General features: G+C 42.3%; 1 protein-coding gene across 5 annotated transcripts in view; it reads right to left on the bottom strand.

Annotated features, from left to right (window-relative positions):
* LOC146684150 (TOX high mobility group box family member 2-like) overlaps window positions 1-18,676 on the bottom strand; it is an 83,359-nt gene that overhangs the window by 42,515 nt on the left and 22,168 nt on the right. For 2 of the 5 annotated variants that reach the window (XM_085443958.1, XM_085443959.1), the window contains exons 2-3: window positions 11,093-11,185; window positions 356-415 (exon numbers count right to left, since the gene is read on the bottom strand). In XM_085443958.1, coding sequence (XP_085300084.1) covers window positions 356-415; window positions 11,093-11,185 — 153 coding nt within the window. Of the gene's footprint in view, window positions 1-355; window positions 416-11,092; window positions 11,186-17,402; window positions 17,553-18,676 lie in introns of those variants that run through there. The other 3 variants (XM_085443960.1, XM_085443962.1, XM_085443961.1) reach the window with 2 other exon arrangements.

The raw sequence follows: 18,676 nt of genomic DNA, 5'->3' as shown, positions 1-18,676 counted from the left end.
GAAACATTTCTGATGCAGGCCTATGAGAAAGAAACTGGTGGACATAGTCATTTTTTATTAATGTTCAGAATTTCCACAGAGACAAGAGCATAACTTGGAAATGTGCCCACAACAGTGGCGGTAAAAAGGCGACACATCACTTTTGACTTGTGTTTTCCTCTCATGCTAACCACATGGTTTGTTTGTCCATTTTCCACTTTTCTTCACTGAGAAATGTGTACATTTCACATTTTCCAGTCTACACCCAAACATAACAATCCATAAACTCTTCTTGTTAAAGGGTGACATCAGCTTACTCAGACATTTATTTATTTAAGTCTGCAGGGCTTACAGGAAAAGACGTGGGCGATCTTACCTGGTTTGGTGACCGAAACTCTTGGTTATTGTCATTCATGTACATGTTGTCACCATCAAACTGTGAACAGAAAAAAGAAAAAAAGAAATAAACATTGTATGCAAGAAGAGGTTGTTTTTTTTTTTTTAAAAAAGGGTGGTGGGTCTGTGAAAGAGGTACTAAAGAGGAAAAGCTCTTTATGGGTGGCCTGAAGTGTGAGACTAATGACTTTGTCACTTTGGTTAAACCTCGTGGTGGCATGGCAGCATGGGTAATTACTGTTTCGTCAGCGGGCCGGTAATTAGGCTACATGAGCAAAGTGATGAGAGATGGGCTTTTCCCTCTGGGCTGTGCTGTGTGTGTGCGAGAAAGAGAATGAGTGCGGGTGAATCTGTGAGTGCTTACTGTAGTAAAGTGTGCGTGGCTTAGAGGCTTGCACATGTGTGTTGGTGTGTGTGTGTAGCACAATGAGGGCATGCTGCGTCTTTAGATTTGAGCTAATCAGGCAATGAAGGATCGCTTGCTGCAGGTGCCAAAACATTGCTTGTCATGGGGTTAGGACTCACATAACAACAAATTACTTTTGACCCACGGGGATGCTGGGAAGCAACACTGGGTCACCATTTCAGAGTTTCATGCAACATGCTAGCCTTCATGTCTAGCATGTTACTGAGCTAAATTCCCCATCGAGATCAACTATGAGTGCGCTACGAATAAAGAAAAAAACCACAGACGGATTCTGTTTTTAGCTCAAGCGGAAATAAGATTCAGCCGCCACAAACGGCTCGGTAACGGAACCTGTGTGCTGCCAAGGTGACTGAAAAGCTGTGACCACGTTAAGGAGAGCATCGTTGTGAAATGCTCTTGGCTTCCAAAGGCATCAAGGTTTGTCACCGCGCACTTGCGGCAAATAGAAAAAACCTTGACTGGAGCGGGTAGTGTTGCACGTGAACACACGTACACGTAGAAACTCAATGTGCCAAATAAAGCTCCCTTTTTTTGGTTTGTTGATGGAGGCCGTTCTTTGCAATATGACTGCGCAGTTGACTCGGGAACAGACAGGAGAAAAAACACGATCAAACTACACAGCGCTCCATGTCAAATTCCTCAGATGTGAAGATATGGGAGGCCCTTTTCATTTCGGGTGGTCTGCTTTGTGTCGGCAACGAAAGCGGCCAAAGCCTTGAAAAATAGACACGCACTGGATATGAGTGGACGCAAATGGATCATAACATATACCTGCTCAAAAACAGTGACCAAATAAGTAGACTAATGGACGGAAATGGGCAGAATTCCTGAGGGGGAAATCTAATATCTGCGCTTGTAGACAGGAAAAAGTCGAAGCAAATGAACGTGTGAGTGGTGAGAAAGAGAAATTACTGTACATTATTGTAGGAGAAAGGACGGGGGAATGAGTTCCTGCCTCGGGGCAATGCTTGGCTGTACTGTGGAAACCCAGGCGAGGATTCACTTGGTTATTCTAATGATTAAATTCATACGAAAACATGAAACTGACACAAGAGGTGCATTTAAGCCTCGTTCACACCTGACATGATTAATCCAACATCACTGCACCAGCAGCTGGAAAATAAAAACCCTGACATCTCATCTTCACATTAAACTGATAATTGTTCAATGCCACATGCTAAAGCTGCTAATTTGCTTAATCAAGCATGCCGGTGTCTATCATCTGACCGAACTGCGGCGGGAAGTGACTGCCGCTCGCTGAGAGGGCCAAACTAATGTTGACCTTGGTGACATAGCTGCAATAAACTCTTCACTCCGCACATGAAAGCCTCTTGTCATCGCCTAACTGAGCAATTTCATTCCATTGAAATCCACTTTGATATCACTGGTGACATAAAGCCATTCCGAGAGCTTCTTCAGAATAAGATTCTCTCGGATAAAAAGCGACTGCGAACAATGGCATTTTCAACCCCGCGAACGCCGCCACGGCTCTCATTACAGCTAACTCTGCCACGTGAATTCTTCGAGAGCGAATCCTCGACGGCGTTTGTTTCTGCCCTGCTCTGAAGGAACAAATGAAGTGAGATAATGTTTATTTCCACCAATTACATCTATAATGCAATATTCACCAAAAAAAGGCTCAAACTGCCCAGAAAGGTCAACCATTTTGTGCTTCAACATGGCTGCCCACAGACTGCAATGTAAAGCTCTTTCCTCTTGCTCCTTTTGATAGCTCTCCTTAGCAGTTCCTCACTCTCCCACTTAATATGCCAATTTATCCTCGGCTCAATGCTATCAACTCTGCCATTACTCCACATATACACCGCAGAAATTCTCTCATTCCCCTTTCTCTTCATCTTTCCCCTTTCCCCTCAGTCTCTCCATCTTTCTTTCCACATCCTTCCTTTTTTCACAGTTTCTCATGTTCCCCTTGCTCCATTTTCCCCCCGTGTTTCTCATCCTCGACACCCTTTTCTCCATGTTGCAACCTCCTTACTTCCACTTCTCTGTCTCCCTGCCTACTCCTCTTTGCCCCATCTTTTCTCTCTTTCTTCACCGGGCCTTGGCATCACTTTCTCATCGGCAGTCTAATTGGGCATTCTGCCTGAGACAAGGGCCTCATTAAGCAGTAATTACACACATGTTGTTTTCGGCAAACATCTCTATTTGGATTGCTTTGCATGGTAATTGTTCAGCAGGGACCACTGCTCGCGATGTTTCCCTCCGTGGCACACGTGGTGCTGGTAGAGAGGAATAAAAACATGGAGAAGAAGGGAGGGGTAGAGAGAGCGAGAGAGGGGGGAAGGAGAGGGGGTGAGAACAGAGAAAAATAATAATAGGCTGTGGAAGAGAGACAAATTGAGAAATAAAGAATGCATACATGGGAGAGAAGGAGGATGAGTAACACAGAGGCAGAACAGAGGCAGCCTGAAAGGATGAAGGCAATGCTGAGGCAGTAAATGGAGAAAGACAATGAATAAATGACAAAAAAAAGGAGGTAGACAGGTTCAGTGTGAAAAGAAAATGAGGTGGAGCTGTAGAGAGGGCATAAAAAAAGAGAGACACACAGAATGAGTAAATTAGGTAGAGAAGTGAGAAAGTAAAGACAGTGACAGAGAGAGACGGAGAGACAGAGTCCCAGAACTAGGTCATGCCGTGCAGTCATCGAGCGTTTCAAAAATAATGAAGCCACAAGGTGGAAGTAATGCTAACTAGCATATCCAGGGAAAACATGTAATATTTACACAGTGGTAATGGGGCAATACAATGCTGGGATCTTTTATCTTATATTTTTGAGACAGCTGATGACGGAATTGGAGGCAGAATTACAGAGTCCGCCGAGGATCGCGTTTGATTGACGGACAACACGAGACTTCTAGGAAACATCTGTTTGTGAAGAGGGTGGGGTGGAGTTCAACTGCTCTGGGTGTCTGTGTAACGCCCAAACTGCTCAGTGATTAGAGAGACAAATCACCTTGTAGTAATGAAAAATGTCAAAAGCTACAAAGCATCACAACAATTTGGCTGAATTTACACAACTGGACGTAATTATGTCAAATACACAATCACATGCTTGCTAATATTAGCGGCTGCGTTTATTTCAAGTTCGGTTCATTAAGCATTTTATTACAAGCCTGTCTCTATGGGCTGCAGGAATTGTGAAAAGTACATAAGTACATTTATGTTACTACTGGGCTGCAGGGCTGCCCCATGAGCACGAGCTCTTGCTTTTCTGCCGCAGGCACAACTCTTTGCGCTCGCTGAGTGGCAGTAGCACATTCAACCGTCCGCACCGCAGCTGAGCCATTTTACTTCCTTTCAAGTGATCACTTTGCATGTAAATATATCCAAATTGGCATTATCTGTAACATAAGTGTATGGTAATTTTTGTCAGAGGATGTCAAGGTTATAAAACTCAGGATTTCAGCAGTGCAGAAGTGCATCTTGGAATCGGCTGCCTGTTAACGAGGGAGTCTTAATTGGTCACCTTCCTGTCATTATTTCACACTTGTTCCATTGTCTCATAAGCAGAAATATGTAAATGAGAAGAGCTTTATTGGAAATTTGCCTGTATGAAAATACAGTATATGTCAGCACAGAGAGTAGGAGAGACGCAAACAGCTGGCTGAACTAGCTAGAATGCAAATACGGTGCAGTGATGTCATGGATATGCTAAATAGCATATGGCATTATCTGAACTGGCTTCCCAGTGAAAGTTAATGACACTTCCAGAAAATGGTGTGAGGCAGTACATTTGTCAAAAAGAGTAGGAAACCCCCGTCACATCTGGCATGTAACTTTTATTTAGTACTAAACATTTAGCCCACATAGTAGAAATGAGCAACATATATAGGTCATGTGTCACCGGTCAGTCACAAGAATATAAATAAATAAATAAATACTGGGATATAATTAGTTTGAGGAATTTTATGCTACTTGTCTCTTTTTCCAGCTACACTTTAAAGGGAAAATGTCTCATTCAGCTGACATACTAAGCTTTCATATGCAATGCATTATATCAAATTATACATTACTAACCATGGGTACAGAATAAACTGCTCAAAACTTAATAAACTTATAGATTTACAACATTAGAACGATCTATGTCAGCTGTAAAGTTTTAATGTTGTTAAAATATGTATAAGTATAGATAAGAACAAACCAATTATACAGTATAGACAAACATGAGAGATTTCCCTATTATTTCTTTCATTATGACAGGAGAACTGCATTATCATAGAACATTACGCCCACTGGGGTTTACCACCTTATTAAATATCACAGCACAACGCCAGTGGCCGCAGATACAATCAGATATCGGCGGCAACTTTGCACGTTTATGCAATCAACACCCTACAGACCTTTGTAATGTATGTAAAAGCATTCAGAAAGGAAAAACTGTATAGAAACCCCCCCCTCCCCCCATACATTATCATGTTAAAGAACAACCCGAAACAACTTTTTTTTTTTTACTTTTTCAGTTAATAAAAGAGAATCTATAAGCAGAATATGTAATATTTGTGACTTTAAAAGCCTTTGCCAGTACACCAAGTCTCTAAAAATAATTCTCTCACCGAGTGGAATTAATAAGCCCAGAACAGTACACAGCTATTCTGTGAAGAAAGGGGTGTGGTGGTGGTGGTGGTGGTGGTGGTGAGGGCTCATGCAATATGTATGCCTGTTTGAGCACCCTTCTTCCTCATCTTCCCCCTCTTCTCTTTATTTCTTTTTTACATCCCTCTCCCCCTCTCTCTCTCTTCCTCTCTCTCTCTCTCTCTCCCTCTCTCTCACCAGTCCTCTGTTCAATTAAGCCGTAGGAACCTGAACCTGAGACAATGTGGCTCTGGATTTGATGTTGCCCGACTTGTCAGTGCTGGTTCAAAGCCACAAAGGATGACAGACAGAAAGACTAAAAAAGTAGAGGGAAACAGATGCAGAGGAAAGACAGAAAGAAAGAAAGAAAGAAAGAAAGAAAGTGCGGTAGATTTTCAGAGTTACATAGGAGGAGGAGAGAGAAACAGCGAAGAGAAAAGACACTATAGTAACAATTCTGGTGTTGCGCCACGCCCCAAGCAAACAATGAACATAGGCAAACAATGAACATGGCACACACACACACACACATACACACAAAGACACACAAAGCCCATAAAAAGCACAGCCTGTGGCCATGGCGACACATGCTCTGTTGTCGTTAGATAAGGGAAACAGGGCCTCTTCCTGGGTGTGAGAGTTTGATCCTGCGCACACAGACACACACACTAAACACACTACACCCACACGTGCATGTGCAGAGTGAGCTGCAGCACCACTAGGGTCACATCCACAACGCCGCGCATCTTATGTACCCTCACCTTTATCACCTGCATGGTTCATTTTCATATGCAAAGCTCAGGCTATGTTTATCTGAACACACTGTGCTCTGGTCAGTGGAGCACACAGAGCATGGTCAGATATTGACACAACACACGGAGCAGCTTCTTGTATATCTCAGCTGATTTTGATGGAATTTTTTTGGGAGTTATATCTGGCTTGGTGCCATCTTACATAGTATTTGTTTACAGGACTGGAGAGCACGAATTGTTCTAGTGTTGCATTCCTCAAAGGAGAGTTTCAGAAGCATCACAAGACATGTTTGCTTACCTCTCCCACGGCTGCCGTTTAAGAAATATTTGGCTTTATTGTTACTGATTAAGCAATCCATCAACTCATAACTAGTCAAAACAACACGTGCTAGTGAAACACAATGAACCCTTCCCACCAGAAGCAACTTAAACACTCACACACGTACAAACACACACACACACACACACGCACACACAGACACACACAAAGCTCCCATTCATCTACTCTGCAGTTGTACTGGAGCAACCACAAAACAGAAATAACAGTTAGCAGCAAAGGTGGTGAGAGGTGGGAAGGGAGATTGAGACTGCGCGGGGAGGAAGGGGTGTGGGGGGAGTGGGGAGGGTGGGGTAGGGTGGGGGTGGAGGTGGGTGGGGAGACAGGTCGGTTGATGCTAAATAAGGCTTTGTTTCCACCCTGAACTTGGGTTCACTGTGACTTGGTGAGTTTACGGCACGATAAAAATCTCAACGGCGATGATAATGTAGTTCACACCTTCTAATGGAAATATCAGGTTGACAGATTTTGAGAATATAATGAAATTTTATGTTTTGCTTCTTTTTTCCTGTTTTCTGTTTTCAAAAGTCAGATAAGATCTTTTTTTTTTGTTCCAAATGCAGGTACACAAGGCAAAACCAAACATAAGATAACCGTGCTGTGTCAAATAGAAGCTTACAGTACCTCGTGCTTGCATTTCCACTGAGCTAAGCATAAGCACTGGGGAATTTCCTATTTTTAAGATGTTTTGCTCATTTTATACATACAGGAAGCTTAATTTATCTGGTTACCTCATTAGGGTCATTGCCAATGCTTTTTGTAATGTTTCGTAGGGTTAGCAAAACTATAAAGTAGTTTTTTTAAGGTTAGAAAAAGAAATAGGTAAATGTTACGTACATTCAGCTATTCAGCTTATGCTTACTGTTAGAGAAGGCTAACTCATTCTTACTGTATGGGAAATGAGGTTAACCATGATTCAGCTTTCTCTTCGGTATATCCTACGTTACCATACGTTCGTGCTAACACCCCAGCCTCTGCGTCTCTCTCTTTCTGTGCACCAGCCGCAGAGTTTCTGTGTCACAGAATTAGCGAGATTTAAACCTATGCAATGATCCGTCGTGGCCAAAAGGTATCCATCATGAGTGTGTCACTGCTTTTAAGTGGAAAATCTCATTTTAGTTCACGCTTATCTGAGAATGCGTCAGTTCTCAGAAAAACATTTTTCTTATTGTTTTGGTTTTTTGCTTATTCTCTCTCACGCCTCTCATCTGTGGTGCTTTCTTTCAGAGAAAATCATTCCTCCAGGAGTCAAGGAAGAACAAAATAGAGATAATGTTGCTACATACACTCACCCACTACATCTGTTCAACTGCTCATTAACACAAATATCCTATCAGCCGATCACACGGCAGCAACTCAAAGCATTTAGACATGTAGATGTGGTCAAAATGACCAGCTGAAGTTCAAACTGAGCATCAGAATTGGGATGAAAGGTGATTTAAGTGACTTTGAACATGGTCTGATTATTTCAGAAACATACTCAACTTTGAAGCAGATGGCCTACAGCAGCAGAAGACCACACGGTCACCTAAGAATAGGAAACTGTAGCTACAATTTGCACGGACCATTTGACAATAGAAGAGTAGACAAATATTGCCTGGTTTGTTGCCTCCAGCGGTGGTTGGCACAGAATTTGGTGTGATCATGAAAGCATGGATCCATCCTTCTTTTAATCAACTGTCCAGGCACTTTCTGAGTCTTAGTACTTACTCAGCATCAATTCACTTCCCAGTCTACATGAGTATTATTGTTTACTATGTCCTTTGGTGCAAGTTTGTAGCTCAAAAGCCAACTGATTTTCTTTATAAACAAACCCGCAAGCATTCGCTCAAAGGACCACCTTGTTCGAGGAAGCAAGTTTGTACTGTGTCAACGTCATGGTCAACGTATGGTTTGTTTGTGCACCGTTGTGGTTTGCATACACTCATTGTGAGCATGAGTGTCATGGCAATTTTGGGCTTTGAATGATGTCTTTGAACTCTTCTTTTTCTAGAATGGTATTATTGTACAGTACACATCTTTAATGACATGCACAAGTTCAAACTCATTTTAGATTTTCTCTTAATTCTACAAGTATACATGCAGGCTCACATACATATATACACCCCTACTAATATTTGGTCAAATGTCCCTTAGCAAGTTGTACCTCGACCGTATGCTTTTGGTATACATCAACAAGCTTCTGTCATAATTCCAACTGGAAATTTGACCGCTCTTCTTGGCAGAGTTCATTTAAATTAGTTGGTTTCCTGTCACAGACCCAGTCTACAAATCTTCAACAGGGTTGAGGTTGGGGCCTTGGGAAAATTAGCCGTATAGTATGGGGGCTATATGTATACATTAACCCTCTGTGGTTGAGAAAAAAAATCTAATTTATAGTCAATAAAGATGTATACTGTCCACAATTATTCTGTACTGTACAATCAAAGGAACAGTTAGAAATCATCAAGAACTCATTAAAACCCAAAAATTACCAGGACGTTCATCCTGATCATGAGTGTATGTAAACCACAACTGTATTATGGGGGACGACGAGTGTACAACAAGTCAAGCAGTTAGCAAGTCAACTACCTGGCTAACTAATGCTTGCTATCCTTTTCAGTTGCTGAAGAAGCTAGCGGTCTCTCCTGTAAAAAAACAAACAAACAAAAGAATTTTTTTTTTGCAGACTTTACAGGAGCTACTAAAAGATGTGGTCGTTATTTCAACCATGATGTGTAGTAGTTGTTTTTCGACTTCAAGCACGTTGTCATGTCCCACTAAATGCTCCATCAGAGGGTAAACATGAAAAAGACCGGCAGATCAACCTGTAACAACATGCTCAGACTCGGAGTGGCAGTTCCAACTCCAGCAGTCTTCATTTTAGCTGAAAGACAAAATTATTTAGGCTCTCACAAGTTATTTATATGATTTGTCTATCTAGAAAAGTACGCGGTTAGTATTTATAGATTTCTTATGCAAGCAGTTCAACTGCAGTTCCAACCAGTTTTGAGAAAAATAACCTTAAAGCAATACGTTAAACATTTATCCTTTTCAATGATTTCCACCCCTTGTATGAACCTTGATTAGTATCTGTCTGTCTGTTCAGTATATGTATCAGAGTGCAAAAGAGGTCACAGCCATGAAATGAGCCACGTGCAAGCGCATGTGCAGAGGTATAACAGAAGAATTCAAATGTCAGACCAAGGTGCCACCCACACGGCCTCCCTCAGCTTACTGTGGTAGCCTTCAACGGCCTGTCGGCTAACCAGTCCTGGGAAACACCTTCCTAGCATCAAGCACAACAGCATCACATGCAACTAGCAGCTAGCAGGTGCTGTAGTACTGTACTGCTATACTTAACAACGAGAGGAAAGTAGTTATCCCACCAGACTACCTGACATTCGCTGTCTGTGGTGGTGTGAATGTGTATTTGCACGTTTGTGCATGTGTGTGCACAGTATGCGTGTCCGTACAGTATGTGCATGTCACTAGGTGAGTCTTTGTCAGTGAGGTTTCTCTGGCAGCAGGAGAGGATGCAGAGCACAAGCCACTTTTAACTGACTGGGGTAAACAGTGATGAGAGAAGATAAAGGGCAGAGTGAATGTCACATTACCCCAGCCCTTTGCTTCTGCTCACCACAACATCAGATAACTGCTGCAGGAAAAAAAAAAGTCTGGTTTCCTCTAGCATATAATTGGTTATCTCATTGCGATCTACTGTTCTCTTGCCTCTGCATAGAATGAAGTATAAAGAGCAAAGGGAGAAAAAAAAAGTCTAAAGTTTGACTGTTCAGTCAGTGACTAAAATAAATCATTACGAGCGTAGGAAAGGCACCAATCTATTTTCATGGTGGTTGCCACAGATTTAAACATTTAGCACAAAAAACAAATAAACAAAGAGAACACCTGACAATAAGGTGGTGTTGTGTTCGCTTTCAAGCAACCTTTTAGAATAGCACAAGCAATGCAACATAGACAGGTTAACACACAGCACGTTGACTTGACTAGATAGGGAAGTAATATTGATTATCAGCAACAATATCTAACAACTTATTAGCTCAGAGTTAAGTAAACAGATAACATTTCATATGAAATGAAGCTATGCATTAAAAAAACAAGGTCTGTTAGAAAGAACTTTGGTATATTCTGTCAAAAAGACAGCTTTTGTTATAAAGAGCCTCATGAGATCTTTAAATAAAAAGTAAAGTTAAACTCTAAACATGTCAAAGGCACTTTATTTAGAGTTAATGTGTCTCTCTGGATGCGACCTGATCATAACATAACACATCACCATGTGACTTGATCATAACAACTACCGAGGCGTATTTCGCACCTTCTTCATGTTTTCACACATACCGTAATTAAGAAACTCCTGACATGATTTATAGATTCCAGTAAAATGGTTGCCTTTGAATAGAGACACTATAAATGATACATATGTGTTCACACATTTGTGTATAAAATATATATGTGAAGGTTCTCATAGGGAGCTCGACATAAATACGGAGAGCAATTTCATCTCAGCATAAAGCCTCCAGAACTGACCAGGGCCCAGGATAGAACCTTGAGGTACACTTTTCCAAATCAACCGGCTAGGGAAAAAATAAGGGGGCTTGGCTATCTCACCACAGCAGTGGGTAGTCTTTTCCTAGATGGATTGATGGCCGGAGAGGGGGCAGTGTGGAGCCTAACCCCTCGCTCACCCACACTGTACCGGGCCTGTGGTTAGAGAGAGCGAGAGAAAGAGAGAGACAGCGAACAGGAAAAAAAGAAGAGAAAGAGAAGACAAAAGCAGAGAAGGAAAGGAGACGACAGGGCTTTAGATTGCAAGGTACAAGCAGGGCATTTGTAAAGGGAACATGTCAAGCCCTCCCGCCCTCTGTCGCGAACCTTTCTCTCCTTCTCCCTTTCTCCGGTTGCCCTGCTCTTCCTCTAGTACGCCGCGCACGCGTGGAGGGGGAGGAGTAACGACATGAGAATTACACAGTGACATGCAGCGCTGTGCTACGGGAAGAATGGAGGTTAATGAGCTGACATACCCTCCACCTCGAACACGCCTCCTCCCCATGCCAACCTCCCTGCTCTCTTTCACACGCTGACAAGCATGTACACAAAAACCCCGGCAAGACAGTGAGGAGTGAAAGCTGGCAGCGAGACAAGTTTTGGTGCACCAAAGGAATGTGGCAAGAGCGCAGTTTACACTCTCTTCACATACAGTGCACACAGCTCACAGCTGTAACTGGGTTATGAACAACTGTGAACGTGAGCTAATGTAATTTACATTAGAAATATGGCCTCAGCTAATGCAATCAAGAACTGGGAAGATGCAAGACTCGTTATGCATCAGAAATCAGAGGCATAAAAATATATGGCAAAAAGTCGCTGTTAAAATTCCTACATTTGATCATACTTGTACTGTACTATACTATAGGTGAAGGGACACCAACAGCAGAATGGAGGCAGCAAGTGAAGCAACAGGTCCACTTTGACATGCAAAATAATGTGAAATTTTAAAAAAAAGTGGAGAAATTTAGCAGCGTTGGGACTCACATATATCTGGTATTATGAGGATTCATCCTCGCCTGGCTGTGAACGTATCTACCAGCGTGTCAAGAGCATTTATTTCTTCATTCATAACCCATAAAAAGTTACGCTGCTCATATAGCTAAAAGAAACATTCAACCACAGGTTTTACCAACTTGCTAAACACTATAAAATACAAATAGATAAAACAGCCGATTTATTAAGGGACAATTGTATTTCGTGTCCAGACCACAAACCAAAGGCTATACATATCATTCTCTTACTGCAAAGAGCTCAGACTTCTGTGAATAACTGATTAGGCCTTCAGATTCTCAACCATTTCTTGGTTGTCACGTGGTGATGTGTGGGTGTATAATATGTTAAATAAAACCTCAGTGGCCTTTAAGTTGCATCACCAGAAAACCAACACGCAAAGGTGACAATTTTTACCAGATAAGAGTCCATGGGTTCTCAAGTATGCACAGACGCAAATAACACAGAGGGGTAAAAAAAAAAAAAAAACCAAAAAACAGCCGGCTTCAAAGGAACATTTCAGAAAAACTTTCAGCAAAGAAAAACTTAGCTGAACACCAAGTTCCTACGAGCACAGGTGAAATTCACACGACCACATCTAAAGATAGGTGCAGATGCACTGAAACACTGAAATTGTGCCAATTTTGTTTATTTTCCAAATCTGCAGTTGCCTAAACTGTGTATAGCCTGTTCATATGGCTCAATTTCATCCATCTATTGATTGGTTATAGGATGCTACCATTTAGGGATAGAGACAAAATGTCTCTGCATGCATCCTGCTGCAGTTGATGTGCCTTAATTACCTGAAACTAAATGAGTGAAAAGCACAAGAGTAACAAAACAGCGTCTAAGAAATGAAAGAACTTTAGCAAAAGCAGAAATAGAATTGATAATGATGCGGCGACACAGCTCCGCAGAGCTTGAAAACAATGGAAGATGGATGGTTAGTCATTAGCACCCATTGTGAATCTTTCGAGTGAGTAATTTGTGGGAAGGCTTGTGCATTTTTAATAGTCTTAAACTGAAGAGCCCTAAGAACACAAACTCCATGAAATAATAACAGGCATTTCACCTTAGCACTATCCGAGCCTCTCAATTATTTACCACTAATGAATTGCCTTGGGCAACATTCTTCCTAAGTACAATATCAACCATCCCAGAGAGCCAGAATCAGCTCACTCAAATACTTAAATACATTTACTCAATTATGCTCACTGTCCCCGCAATTAAAGAGCCAAGAATGTCAAGCTGTTTTCTGCTTGCTGTCTCGTATGCTCTGATTCAGCTTTGATATTTCAGCAAAACTCTTCCCCTGGATAGCAATGATTAATTGATAAAAACATTTTCAGAGAAATTGCAACAACCAGGTTCGTGGCTTTTTCTCTGTTTTTGCATCTGTGGTGTGGGTGATGCTAAAAAAAAGCATGTTAGCTGTTAGCAGCGACATATCAGAAAAGCAGGCTAGCAGACACCATCTAAAACACCAGTTGCAATGGCGTACGTATATGTAAGTGTTAGCAAGTGTTTATAAAAGCACATGCTTTATATCTGTTCACGTGGAGTGACAAACCGTGTTATGCTCTATTATTGCATTCAACATTTTTATCACCGCACGATCGGAGAAAAATCACACCCATGTTATTTCCACTATATAACAGATCAGGTCAGGCCTGACTAGCTTTAGTCAATTCCATGCTCTCCAGCTGTAAGTCTCTGGCTGTAACTACGTCAGAGAAATTAATGCGCAAAGGATCCTGTTCCTAGACAGCTGGTAGTTGTAAATTCCTATCAGGGAATTAAAAAAATGTATAAAAAAAAAAAAAAAAACACCAAAAAAAAAGGAGGGTACGGAGCCCCCCAGGGGACATGGGAGAAAAAAAAATTAGGGAGGAAAAAAAAAAAATTAGGGAGGAAAAAAAAAAAATTAGGGAGAAAAAAAAAATTAAGACGGACTTTTGCGAGCGCTCGCAAAAGTATTGCGAGATCTTGCAAAACTCCAACAATGGCGGCAGCTACTTAGTTGTAATATTACTCTTTCTGGGTCACAAAATACACTTTTAAGATATTTTGAGGCGTGAATGCAGTTGTGTAAACGTCAGATACCTGCTCGGTTTACAAGACATCACATATTTGCAAAAGAGCTCCGACGTTTTTGGAGATCTGACACCCACTAGCTCGAAGCTAACGGGAGGTCGAGACCTACTACAGCCGGGAGGAACACCGCTTTCCCGGCACATCGTGCCTCGACCTCCCGGTCGGCTTCGAGCTGGCGGCCACTAGCTCGAAGCTAATGGGAAGTCAAGACCTACTACAGCCGGGAGGAACACCGCTTTCCCGGCACATCGTGCCTCGACCTCCCGGTCGGCTTCGAGCTGGCGGCCTCCGAAGAATGCGGCTAAAACTTTTGCGAGATCTCGCAATACTTTTGCGAGCGCTCGCAATACTTATTGCGAGATCTCGCAATACTTTTGCGAGATCTCGCAATACTTTTGCGAGCGCTCGCAAAAGTCCGTCTTAATTTTTTTTTTTCCTCCCTAATTTTTTTTTTTCCTCCGTAATTTTTTTTTTCTCCCATGTCCCCTGGGGGGCTCCGTAGGAGGGAGCGAGAGAGTTTGAAAGAAAACATATACAATTTTCATTTCAACTGCTTTAGGGATTAAGGCTCAGGGCTCTAGAAAAAAACTGCATTAAAATAATCCACCATTTGCATGTTTTATCTCACAAAGGAGGCTCACATAGACACACATATGCAACAACCCCCACTCTCCCTCCCTACCGCCCTTTTCCTCCTCCCCCATTCTGTTTGAGCACACACACACACGTGCGCACATACACACACACACATCACACATGTACACGCTGCCATCATTAAACACACTCACACACACATCGAGATCAACCTGCTGCCATCTGCTCCACGCGCTCTGTACAATCCTTGCAGAATACATTATTCACTACAATACATCACATCACATTCCCTCAATGTCATAGCCTTGTGCTTGAGGAAGACTCTGTGTGTGTGTGTGTGTGTGTGTGTGTGTGTGTGTGTGTGTGTGTGTGTTGCGAGTGTGTGTGTGTGTGTGTGTGTGAGCATGCGCGTGTGAGAGAGAGAGAGAAGATTTGCTCTGTTATACGGTAGAGTGGTAGAGAAAATTAAAGACAGTTTTATTTGGCTTTTAGGTGAAACAAGACTGTCAGCAAAACTCGTGTCTGTTACTAGGCCAGATTAAAAATCCAGACAAGGATGTCAGTGTATGAAAGTGAAGGATAACAGCTATTTTTTTGTTACACACTAGGGTCTGCTTTCGTGAAGGACATTCCTCTCAGAGAGTTATCAGGTGTCAAAAGTATGATTTAGCATTTCTCCAAATGTAAGCACATTTTTCACAGTTCATTAATGTGTTTACATTATGCTTTATATCCCTGTTTTTACTGAAGGGGAAGTCGGGGTCGTACTGCGCGGTTTTATTCGATGTGGAGCAACTTTTGGTTTCTGAACTTAGTGGAGAGGAAGAGAGCGAACACTGGAATAAAGCGGCATTTATCTAATGGTCCACCAGTGGAAAATGATGGCACACACGCACAGTAGCTTGGACTTCAAGTCTCAGAGATGACGTAGTTGTATTTGACTTTGAGCAAAGACTTGGAAGAATGAATTCATGTTGGGTTTAGTCTGCTTTTGTTATTTGTTAATAAGAAAAATCCCAGTTTTATTTTTAATGCAGCGACTCTGCATTTGTATTATTTACTTTACTCCAATTGCTTCACTTGATTTCATTTGAAAGATAAATACAGAAACATCGATGACTTTTTTTTTGTTGCTTGTTTACATTTTTGTCTTTTCTCCCTATCGTTTCTTATGCGCAAACCATGAACATGTTAATGCATGTGTGTCGCTATGTGCGGTGGCAGAGCGGAGGGAGGGAACAGCTGGCAGGCCCACACTCAACCACGTATTGACCTGTTTTGCATTCACCTGTTATTCAACCTAATGTTTCCACTTGGCTCTGCTGCAGCTGAGCTACAATTAACCTCGCTGTGCGCGCAAGGGAAGGAAGTCTTGAGTAATTTTTTTTCAAAGCAGTTTGTCAAACTTCCCCAAATGTCATTCTGCCCACTGTCTTAAAATTAATGTTTTTTACTTTAACTTTCCCACTCTGAAGAGAAGAGAGGCGAGACATCTAACCCTTCTGAGATCTACAGTAGCTATAAATGTGGCCTATATTCACACAGCGCTAAATTCTTTTCACTTGATGCACGTAATCTGATTGCAGATAATTAGCCTCTGAAAATGTTACTTGCCTTTCTAAACCTCATGAATGACAGAAAACGCTGCTGCATCCAACCCTTCCCTTATCTGCTCTTCACTCGGCTACTCCGCCTCCTCTCGCTTTTTTCCCACCCTCCATTTCCCCCTCCCTCCTCTTTTCCCAGATGCCCTCTCAGCTCTTGCTTGTGTTTGGGCTGCAACTGCGAGGGGTCACTGCCTGCCTTGTCTCACACGTGGAGCACTGAGAACGTGTGTGTGTGTGTGTGTGTGTGTGTGTGTGTGTGTGTGTGAAAGAAAGACAGCACACACTTGTCTATGGATAATTATATGAATGAGAGCGTAAGAACATCAAAAAAAAAGAAAGAAAGAAAAAGAAGTGTGTAAGTGTGTGAATTTAGCCTGATGTGTGTGCAGTTGAGCCTGAGTGCCTTTCCCACTGTGTGTGTTTCAAAGTGTTTCAATGTGTGTGTGTGTGTGTGTGTGTGTGTGTGTGTGTGTGTGTGTGTGAGTGCGTGCGCCTTGCGAGCTCAGTGCCAGGTCTCTCTAATGAGTCTGTCAGGCGCTGTTAGCGACGGCGTGCTCCCCTGGCTCAGCGCACTCCTACAGACACACTGTGATTAGCCGGGCCAACGGCACGCCACCGGGCCAGATTAAACACTCACCACGCCGCCAGGGAACACACACACACACACACACACACACACACACACACACACACACACACACACACACACAGACACACACATACACTCAGCACAGCACACATTAGAGCAAAGCATTACAGTTGCTCTCATAGACACCACACACAGACGTACTTAGATACACAGCTTCATCATCGTTGTTCCTATTAGTCTGCAACATGTACTTGCCCTCTAGAGCCAGGTGTGGATGCCACTGGAATTGAAAATTAATGTGAAATATAAACATAATACAAGCCACCTATGGCACAGGCAAGAACATGCTAGCATTTCATTAATCTCTGTGCTGCTATTGAATTCCTGTCTGCTGCTAATCTTGAACATCACTCAGAATTAAGGCCAACCCTTCTGGCACCAGCAGCTTTCAACATCTTCATTAAAGCGACATAATTCACTAATTACAGGTAATTACCCTTTAATGAACAGTCCAGATGAATGAGCAGATATGCAGAGGAGGAGCAGCCACGAGGAGATATCCTTTTTCATTCCTCTAGGCCAAGAGCGGACTCTGAATGACCGGGTCCTACGACTTCGATCAGAGACAGCGGCCTAGTGAGAACAGGCTCAGCTGACACATGTACACACTGCGACCACTCGTAGAAATGTAGACACACCTGCACTTGGCAACGTCTGCTGGTCAAAGGTTGCAGATGAACTGTGCGCAGATGACTCAATTTGAACACATTTTTTCCAGTTTTCGTGTCTGTCCCTCAGTCTGCCCGTATACCTATGGAAATTTACCCCTACGAGTAGTTTAGCTGTTGTTTATCTGAAGCAAATGTCATCTCCAATCTACTATTTAATGTAACACATTTTAAAGGACTGCTGTGCTTGCTAAGTTGATTTTATAAAATCATTGGTTCTTATCCCATGCCGTCAAATACTGCTGCTCTGTCAGATGCTGAACAGATAAACACAAGGTGTCCTTGGAGTGGAAATATTAGACACTGGGAGATAAGGGTCCTCTTTTAAAGAGTGATAAAAATCTGCACTAGGATGTTAGAGTCACCCAAAAGGCTCACTTTATTTTTACTCAGTGATTTGCTTTATTTTCCCACTTTGCATCTATTTCTAACTAAACACTAAAAACTACTCAGCTAGGTTTGGGCAGTTTAGGTTTAGGAGGACAGGGTTTTAGCTGAATTATCCCCTTGTGCAATTTCAACCCTCTGCATTGAAAGTGACTATGTAAATGTTATGCCAAGGGCTCGTTTACAAGCGTGGCCTGATCGCAGTACCAGCATAACCTGAGGAGTTCGTTGCTCCGAAGCCAAAGGACAACCTTGTGTGTATCTGTAAGTCGCCGGCACCGTATAATAGAGCAGAGTTCTGAATGGGCCGATTCAAGACAATGAAAGTGGCTGTTGGGTGACCTTATTAAAAACTCTTGTAAAATCGTACACTTTATAGTCACTTTACCCTTAAAGGATCTTTAAATTCACAAAGCAACGCTATTTTCTTCCAGTGTCAAGCTCTAGTACAGTGTGCAACTATGTTTGTGTCAATTGAATCACTGCAGACTAACCCTGTCATCGACCTGAGTGTGAAAAGCAGTGTTGAACCCAACATGAAATGTGGGTTTTCCCTGTGTCAATATTTAGCAGGACTATTACTGACACTGTTAAGAAGTGAGATGTATGACATATTTGAGGCTGTAATGTGTCTAAGTGGGCAGCTTTTCGAACA

This window comes from Copadichromis virginalis, linkage group LG20 (assembly GCF_057382275.1).
Source record: "Copadichromis virginalis isolate Kocher_CV1m ecotype Utaka linkage group LG20, C_Virginalis_male_GT1.1, whole genome shotgun sequence".
Classification (NCBI taxonomy): Eukaryota; Metazoa; Chordata; class Actinopteri; order Cichliformes; family Cichlidae; genus Copadichromis; species Copadichromis virginalis.
This window is presented reverse-complemented; position numbering and strand designations above follow the sequence as displayed.